We start from the raw sequence: 10,107 nt of genomic DNA, 5'->3' as shown, positions 1-10,107 counted from the left end.
AGCCAAGACAGACATCCCTTCCTCGGTTTGCCTTTCTGCACGGCAGTGAACGCAGCCCACTGACAGGGAACTGTGGGAGGGTTGCTCCAGGCAGGTTTCAATCTCTCTTTATCCCACCCTGATTCTTAATACCCATAACCTCTTCTATTAAAGTAATCAGTGGGGCCCACCCTTCTGACCCCTCTACACCATTCTTTCCCTCCAAACTCTCCATCCTCGATCCTGTTCATAACGCCAGTTGTCACAGGCCAGCTGGGCACTGTGAGTATATTAATTTAGTTGCAGACTCACTGAGCACTGCAATTTTATTAGCCACTGGGCTTTTTGGTTCGGGATTGAGGAGGTGATGTTGGAAAGGAAAGAAATGACAAATTTTACTTACAAAAAAGAATGAATTTTACTTATGACAACAAAAGATAGTTTGCACATATAATAGTTAATAAAAAGGTTAAGCTAATAAACAGACAACATAACAATACAGATTAAAATTGACAGTGATACTAAAACAAATAAAGAAATTAACTAAGAGTTTCCACTTGGTTAGTAACTTATTGATAGTTCCTCGGTTAGAAGATGCACATGAAGTTAAATCAGCAAAGTTAGACATCTCTGAACTGGGCTGCCCAAAGGATAACCAGTGGAAGCCCCTCAGTCAGGATCTGATTCTTGCTCTCACAGGGATTAAGAGAGATCCATGGGGGTATGGGACAGTAATGACCTTTCTGTTCCATTCTTCCCAAGGGTTACTATGACATGTGTGTTCTTTTATATTCTAATTATGCTAATTTTTAGTTATATAGCCATTCATAATAGTGCTTTATAGCTGTTATCCTATGGAGTTAAAAGGTGTTAGAAATCATTATAATAAGTTACTGCCCAAGCTTGAGTTTATCCAATAAGCAAATTGCAACACAACATCTTCAGGTTTGAAATTAATATTACCCCGCCTAAATCCAGCCCCTTCAAAACTCTCTGACTATGCTTTTTTGAGATACCCAGTACATTTCAAGAAAGGCAGTTGAATCCAGTTTTTATTATCATCAAGGCTAAATTCTGAGCAAGAAAGAACTACTAGGTCAGCTAATTTCACAGCTATAGCTTTGTCTTTGAGGCCTAGTCAGTTCCACAAACAGTTACAAGTTACATTTGCGAGTTACAAAAATACAAGCTTCGTATTAGACAAAAGTTCCAAATGTCTCCAAGAAGCACATATTTATTGCTTATTAATTTCTTTGGTTCTGGCCATCACAGTGGGGGCAGTCAGGGGGTCAGGCACTGTGGAGTGGCAGGCACCAGGGAACACAGGCACTAGAGAGCAGGGAATAAGGGGGGGAAGTGGTGGGAGACAAGTGGCAGAACACAAAGGGGACGGCTAAAGCACTTAACCCTCCTGCGACCTGCCCCTCTGCCATTACTTGCCCTACTGCATTGGGGGGTGGGAATTAATTTAAGACAACCACCCAGCAATAGATTCTATGCATGGGAAATGATAATACATTTTATACGTTTTCCATGCATAGAATCTAATTATTGGGGAGGGGATCTTAAATTTGAAGTCATCTTGGATTCAAGTAGTTACAGTATATCTGCATGGATAGTATATAACTTTGTATGCCTTGAAGTAAACTCTGCATATATTAGTCTAATGGACCGTAAAATATATGGGTAAACACAATAAGTGGGGGCAGGAAACTTCAGAACTGTGGTATTCACAGGGGAACACACTGGCAACACATACAGAGGACCCAGAGCACTTTTGATAACAACATTGGTAGGCTCCAATCACTTACCAGAAGACTGGAAAAGGGAGAATTAAGTTGAGAGAAATATTGAGACAGGAACAAGAGTCTGGAAATATTTCTTAAAGCTAAATGCAATTTAGTAAGTTTCAAAGAAAGAGTTGTTCATTGTTTTTATCTTATCACATATTCTTATTGTTGTAAATCTTGAAAAAATAAAGAAAATATTTAGCATTTGTTGGGAACCTTTGAACTCTAAGTATGACTTAATTGCAAACATGCCATACCTATGCCAGCTGTGGCAGGTGGGTTATATCTTACAGCTGATATATTTAATACTTGCTACATTTGTCCATCTGTTAGGAGAATTCATCAAACAAGTTAAGAAGGTGTAAAACAGAAACTATAGGACCTGATCCTGGTGCTATTTACATAAATAAAAAATTCAATTAATAAAAAATGACTTCAGTACCAGATTGGGTTCATAGGCAGTACAAAATAAAGCTGTTTTTTAATACCGGTACTGCTCTTCCCTGCATGGAAATTCCTTTTGTGCTTTCTGTTTCAAGGATTCAGCATCCTACAGCTATTTTTTTTTATTGTTGTAATAGCTGAGAATATTTTTAACTAACATTTTATTCTAAAAGGTATGTAGAGACATAGTCACATAAAATATAAATTAGTGGCTTTAGATTATCTTAATGTTTAGGTATAGAATTTATGCCTAGCCCGTATTAGCATACTCGTTGAAACTAGCCAAAGTGCTGGTATATACTATGGATTAATTCCCCTGCAGAGGTATCTAGACAGGTTTACTATTGTAAGTGGCTATTGTATTTGTTCAATATGTGGCAGAATTAAATATAAGTATCATCAATGGTGGTCCAGTTAGCCTGTGTTTACAGTATAGTTGGGGGGGGGGGGAGAGGGGCAGGGTGTTCAATCCCTTTTATCAGGCCTCCAAAGTTGATCCTTTCCAGAGTATTTTTTAGATAACCTTTCTTTTTTTTTCCCTCTCTGACTTCTCACAAGCATTTGGGCTGTTCTTCATGCATCACAGCAGAATAAAAAGCCTTTAAGTTAAGGCCTACTCAATTTCTTTTTATCTCTCTTCAATGCACAAAGACCATAAAGAGCAAAGAGAAGGTTGAAATGGTTCTGAAAGTAAGTATCTACAGGCAGGGAGGGTTGTCTACTCCACTGAAAAAAGCTTGGATCATCTGTGAAGAGGAAGGGGAAGGGAGGAGTGAAAGGGTAGGAAAAAAAGCAGAAGGGCGCATACCCAGAGAACTAAAAAAGAGAGCAAGTGATGGAAAATGAGAGTAGAACTGGAGAGAAATGCAGATTGAAAATAGATTGAAACAATTGTTGAGGAACAGAGAAATGCATGCTAATTCTGTCCTGAATCCTTGTGTAGCAATGACAGAAGTTCCTCAGTGGGATGTGGAAGGTCAGTGTGTGACCACTTATGATTGCGTGTGCTTTAAGGTGCCTCCCTAACGAAGCTCTTCTCTGTTTCTGTCAATAGTTATAGAAGGTTCATTTCACTGCTGTAAGCTTGATCAGATGTTGGAGTGTTTGAAAAAGTTCAGTGATTATTAAAATGTCTCTATTCCAATGGATTCTTGTTCTTTTTTTTCACAATGTGATTTTTTAAATAATATGACAGGTTAATATAGATTAACTAGCCTGAATTCAAAAGAAAGAAAGTTATAAATATTTACTGATGCATTAAGGTTGAACCAGAAGAATTTCTGTGCTATTTGTACATTCAAATATAGGTATTTTGTCCTTGGAAGCCCTTAGTAGGCAATTCAGGAGTACAATGTGCTATAACTTCAGTAATTTAGACCCAGAAGATAAACACTTTTTTATCAGATAGGACAGCTTAGTGAGAATGAACCTATGAGCTTGTTTATTTCTCTTTTTTATATATAAATATTTTGTATTGTATATCCATATTGTTTCATACTTGGAAACCAGTTAAAAAAGATTTGGGGCATAAAGCAGTATTAATCCCAAAGCTCCCGCCCACTTCCGAATTACTGATTCAGTGGCTATATCATTTGTTTTTCATGTCTTTTCCCCCACCACATTTCTCACATACACACTCTGGTTTAAACATATGTTTCTCAATTAGGTAGTAAAAATTGAGACATGCTTACATTTTTAACATAGTAATTCTTTAGTTAATCGCACTTTTAGGGGGAAAAGGCTATAATTCACTGATGCTGTTTAAATCTTTTATGCTGGGTTATGTATAAATAACTACAAATGTGTGCAATGGTTACATTACATGGTATATTTAACAACAGAGCTAAATCATAAGGTATGAGCAATGCCTTTAGTGATGCGAGTGTTTGTGATTGCATGCAGGAGATTTTTGCTCTGCAACCATGGAAGAAGTAATTGGTGTTCAGCAGTATTCAGTTAAGTTTACATATCAGTAAAAATACATGCACAGAAGCGCAAACTATTTTTCTGTTGTTCAAGCAATAATATGAATGCAGCATATACTAAAGCTTTAGAGCATTATCATGTGATTTAGAGCTATAGAAACTGTTGCAGTGTTCAAGTGTTGCAGTCTGCGTGTCTTTGTTGATGGCATTAATTTTCAACATTTGGTGGTAAAATAACATCACTGACAGGCCAACATCTCAATGCCACCATTTTTCATGTAGCTTTTTACCACCTGAAATTTTGCAGTTACCCATTTTACAAACTTACTGCTTGTCCTGGTGATAGAGTATAGGACTGGTTATTTAATGAATTTTTTTTTTCTTATTTTAGATGGAAGACTTTATTTGAAAACTACTGTCATGTACTGAATCTTTCCTGCTGGAGATACCTGTGCTATGGTAAAGGACTTTGCAGTAAGACATCCAATATTTGGAAGTTCTGTTAAAAAAGTGTTTTCAAGGCAACTTCCTCAATGTGTGTATTAACATTCTTCAAAGTTTAAAGCATTCTGCAAGAGTGTCCTCCATTGGTTATCACCTGTGGCTCAATCCAGAGGTCTAGAGAATGTTTGTAAATGTCTAAGAAGCACTCTTCTTCTTTCAGTGAAAATCTGCAGCTCTGCTGTTAGATCCCCGTGTATACACAGTTACAGATGGGTCAGAACAAGGCCTAGTGTTCTTTTTTTGAATGGGATGCAAACTCTTTCCTCCTCTGATCATTCTGTATTTGAGCACATCAGGCGTTCCTTCCAGCAGTGTTTCCCTATATTTGCAGACTGTTATGCCACACCTAAACCAGCAAGACTGCTCAGAAGTAAACCTGTAAGAGGGCATGAGAGGATTCTTACAAAAAAAAAAAAAAAGAAAAAGAAAAAAAAATAGTTACATTCAGTTTTCAAACTTGAGAATTGTGGGTTTTCTTCTAAAGACATTTTTTTCACCTACTTTCCAAGAGACCAATGTGTGGACATTAGATCACAATAAGCAAAATGAAATTTTGTCAAAGTGAAAAGAAATGCTGAATGTAAACAATACTGTTTTACTGTTCATAAAGTCTCTTTTCCTAGAAGAAAAATAAATAAAAAGTAATAATTTCTCATTCTAAACTGGCAGGGGTTTATGAAATAAAAGACTTTGCTTCTTTATTCAAACTGTTGGTCACATGTACAGTATATGAACACAACCACACACGGAAGGTATTATGTATGCAGTAGAATACTAGAGTTTAGGAAAATGAAAATTTTAGATAATATGTTTTGTCACCCTGTTGGTCAGAAAGACGCCTTTCTAGTTTTAACGCATGCAGGCATGTAAATATTTGTCCTGGAGTCACAGTATTACTGAATGAGATGTTAAGCATCTGGTAACAAGTCAGAATTCTGTATCAGCCACTTTTATTTGTATATTGAGCCCTGCTTAGTGCCCTGTTAGTGCACTTTTAAGAATGGACTGTGGCTGAGCAGCAAGTCAAACACCAGAAATATTTTTATATGTTAATGTCATATTACGTCAATGTTACTAAAAAAAGAAAACCTAACAAACACTTGATGTATCAGTCCAATTCCACGTAGAGCTGAGTGATACAGTTGAAGTCTATTGTCCTTCCCTGCCTTGTCTTAGGGAAGGGTGGTTATGTGTTCCTTTCACTGTCTTTATGAAAGTTACAGTATGTGTTTTCACCTGTGTGCTGATAACTGGAAGTAAGCTGCAACACAGTGCTTATTACATACAAGAATTATGTTCTTTGCTTTGCATACTTTTGGGTTACCCCTTTAAAGACTGATTTTGTGAATCAGTGCTGTTTACTGTAAGTTTTGTGATTATGCTTTTTTCACCTTTAATGTTTTATGCATATAAATATTATTTATTTCATGGAAACATATCAGAACCTTTAATGTCTAAGATGCCTAACTTAAACATATTTCTTTAAAAATAGTTCTGATTGGATATTAGTATTATTTTGTCTAAGTAAAAAGAAAAAAGATAATGTTTTGTAAACTCTAGCACTGAGCTTCTATAGTTTGTAGGTCTTCCTTGCAATATCGGTACACAGTTCTTTTGTGTAGCCCATCTTTACTCCACCACAATCCTTTTTTAACAATAGAAAAGTTGTATATACAAGTTCACATCAAGGCAATTTTTTTTTAAAGAACTATTGAGCAATATTTTTCATTAAATATTATTATCTAATACTTTGTAGTAACATTATTTTCTAATCATGATTCTTTCATAACTTTCATAGTTGAACACTTTAGAGATTCTGGACTCCACATTTTTCATATGCAGTCTTTAAAGGGTTAACAACTGTAAAGTTAGATGGATTTGTGGCAAGCTTTTGAATCATTCATATCTGAAAGAGAAGTAAAAGCCTACAACTGAAACATGTAGTAGCATCTGCCATTGCTCTGCTCCTTGCATAGAGTCACCTGTAAGTAGGTTTAATAGTTTTACAGTATATATTTTGAAGACCTTTGGGAATGCCTCAGTGTTGGCTTGGTACATAAATGGAAATCTTATGGATTAAGGGGAAACAGTTTTTAAACTGGATGTTGAGAGAGAATCTTACTAAAATGGTGTAAATATTACAATCCATGAAATGTTGCTGTAATTTCAATTTTTGCCCTTCTTTAGTTATACAGATTTTGGGTTTTTTTGCATAGATGATGAAAAGTTGTGCTCATGTTATTGTTTATATGCTTTTGTAATCTTAAAGATATTAATGTCTAGTTGTTCTATATTATAACCACATTTGCGCTCTATGCAAGCCCTTGGAACAGAACATACTCATCTTCATGTAGGACCTATGAAAATTGTCTATTTTTATCTATATATTTAAAGTTTTCTAAAAATGATAAAAGGTTATTACGAATTTTGTTGTACAAAATCTGTACAAAAATCTGTTTTTACATCATAATGCAAGAATTGGAAATTTTTCTATGGTAGCCTAGTTATTTGAGCCTGGTTTCAATGTGAGAACCACGTTTACTGTTATTGTATTTAATTTTCTTTTTCTTTTCAACAATCTGCTAATAAAACTGTCTGAAATCTCCCTGAGACTTTATTTACAGTTCATCTTTATTAAATTTTGTGAAACGTATAACATCAGAAGAATATTTACTTTCTAATGGGAGGCATCTGAAAACAACATAAGTCAGCTCTTTGTAATGCGAGAAGAACAATGCTGAATGATTTTATTTAACATGCAACTGCTTCTATCTCTAATATGAATTACTGTGGTGAAAAAACATCATAAAAGCACACTCTGTGGTTATTGTTTAACAAGCAGATTTTCCATATTTTTTTTCTTGCCAGCTAAGCAAGCTGCCCCCATCTACATGATTTATTTATGTACATTTCTCAGTTTATGAAGCTGTTATTTGTACCTTTTTTCCTTTATATTGTGATATTCCCATGATTCTTATTTTACAAACCTTTGTGCTGAATAATGTAAAGTGGACACATTGATGGAAGAAAACATATTATTCCCATAACTACAAGGGTGTGGGGGCAGCCAAGTTGTTTTCATCTCCAATCTCCTTCAAATGATAGAACAGATTTGGAAACTTTGATATCCCAACGCATTTATTTATTTATATATTTATCTTTTACGAACAACAGATGCTTTAAATGTGTAGAGATGTACGTGAAAAAAAATACTGCTGGCTTTGCATCTGTTCAAATGTTTTTGAAGGAGCAGAGAAGTTGATGGCATTTTTGAAGATAAAGGCAGGTATTTAAAAACAAATCTAGAATGATGATCTTTTTGCACTGGAAACTCCCCAAAGTCTGATACGCTTGTTACACGTAAGGGTAATTTTGCTGTTCGCAGTGATGAGTATATCTGAACAACACCTGCAAAATTAATCCCCCTCTTCATGGTGAAGCAAGTTTCCTTTGGGAATCAGGAGGAGATTAACTCAGCTGGACCAGTTTATTTCATTTTCCTTGAATATTCTGAGGATTGCAGTTATGTGGTTCAAGGGCTAGATATATTCCAATGAAAACTGGCTGATGGCCAACTTTTCAGCCTTTTTTGAGCCTTTTTAACCTCTTCATGCAGACCAGCAACATTCTTCTTTGTCTTTCTGAGTTAAAATGCTCTAGAAGTCCTTTCCAGAGTGCAGTGGTAAAATCATACAGATAAGAGATGAAGAAGACTGTTTAGCCTCCCAATATACCTATGCCAATGCAGACATTCTTTGCAGCGTCTAGTATTTTTCCACTACAGTTTTAAACACCTTCAGCAATATGCTTTCTCAGCAACCTGGCTTCTGAGCAATATTGGCTTCATTCCTTCAACCCTTTGTGGTTAATTATCACTTTATCAGTCAGGCAGTGAAACAGAAATTTTAAGCCATCAGTGTTTAGGTGGTTTGACTTGCCATCTACACAGGTAATTTTTAATTCTCCTCCCATGAAAAGCAAGAAGGCAGGAAGACGTGGGAAAATACCTATGGAGGAAATGTCATAAAGAAGCCAGATTCAAGAAGCAGCCATGAAATTCTGCCAGGAGAAACCCTTCACTGTCTTATTACGTGTAGATGTGACAAAGTCTTCAGTGACTTTGGAGTCAGGCTTTTGAATGGCATGGAAAATATCCACATAAAGATTTAGAAGAGTCAAAAGCTGATAAATGTAGCTAAGAAATATATATATGTATGTAACGAAATATGTTATCGTAGTAAATAGGGAGCAGTAACACTCTAGCCTGAAAATAAGACACTAAATGTCTTTATAAAGAAAATATGGTCTGGCTCAGATATTTTCCAGCTCCCATATATTATCTTGATTTTCCATCCATTGTTTCAGAACAATTTTAAATTGCTTAAACAAAGTGTTGTAGTCCCTTGTAAAGCTCAACCACAAGATGTGGAGTTCTTGGAAAAACTGAGTGACATGCTCTGAGAATGACTACTGCACTGGACATCTCATGGGACTTATGTGAAGGTATGCTTAGTTCCTGGATTCTGATTGACCATATGCAGGAGATCAGTGATGATCTGATCAGACTTGGGGGATTCTGGGTATGCTCAGGGAAGGTGCTGTAGGATCCTAGAGAACACAAAGGTCAACTTTGTGCCCAGTGAGCTTACTAGGTTTACCAAATTTCCACTTCCAAAAAAGAGGAGAACTGTCAGGGGGACACCTCACTCCACACCCATAGCCCCCCAACCCTGCTGCTGACCCTCACTCCTAAACCATGACCCCTTTACCCCCACAAGCTATGCTGGTGCCCCTCAGTCCCAATCCACAGTCCGCCATCCCAAGTGGCAAGTGGTGCCCCTCACTCCTGATCTGCAGCCTCCTGCTCCCCCCAACCCTGCTAGAGAAGGCCCCCAGCTACTCCTGTCTTCACTGGGTTAGAGCATGCAATTTGTGTGGGTAGTGGCAGAGTGAATTCAGCCCTCACATGGGCAGGAGGGAAGAAGGGATGCCTGCGGCACCCCCACAGCCTGGCAATGCCCCCTCTGCAAGCAGTGTCTCCCAGGCAGCCTGGCCTCGCAAGCAAGGGCACCAACCCTGGTGCCACTAGCCTAGCCACAGAGCTCCCCACTGCCCTCCAAGTGCCCCCTGCCCCCTTCCCCTACTGGAGGGGAAGGCACCATCCCCCTACTCCCTCTGCTCTGCCACAGCCCCAGTGCCCAGACTTCTTCTCCCAGTGCTGGCACCCCCCCTCCCTCCCCTCCACACATCCCTGTCACACATATACTGCCACACACCCTCCACAGCCCCTTGAACAGTTTAAAGCCATGGCCCTCTAACCCCTGCCCCCCACAGGCTTACTTGTATCCAGCTGCCGAGGCTGCTTCCACAACCCTTCCTGGCTGCATGTTGGCCATGTGTGCGTGCATACTGATACATCTGTGCCCACTGCCTCAAATCACCCTCCCCCACTCCTGCCAGTGGAG

At 37.8% G+C, this 10,107-nt stretch overlaps 1 protein-coding gene across 1 annotated transcript in view; it reads left to right on the top strand.

Moving 5' to 3' along the window:
• The window catches only part of DACH1 (dachshund family transcription factor 1), a gene marked incomplete at its 5' end in the record, with an annotated part of 684,310 nt that extends 677,063 nt beyond the window's left edge, over positions 1–7,247 (top strand). Inside the window, 2 exons of the mRNA XM_019523822.1 lie at positions 4,116–4,169; positions 4,530–7,247. Coding sequence (XP_019379367.1) covers positions 4,116–4,169; positions 4,530–4,567 — 92 coding nt within the window. The remainder of the gene's footprint in view (positions 1–4,115; positions 4,170–4,529) is intronic.
• Positions 7,248–10,107: the final 2,860 nt, after the last annotated feature.

Source organism: Gavialis gangeticus, unplaced genomic scaffold (assembly GCF_001723915.1).
Source record: "Gavialis gangeticus isolate Ggan-Ray unplaced genomic scaffold, GavGan_comp1, whole genome shotgun sequence".
NCBI classification, from domain to species: domain Eukaryota; kingdom Metazoa; phylum Chordata; order Crocodylia; family Gavialidae; genus Gavialis; species Gavialis gangeticus.
Note: the sequence above shows the minus strand (reverse complement) of the source record. Positions and strands in the feature narration are given on the sequence as shown.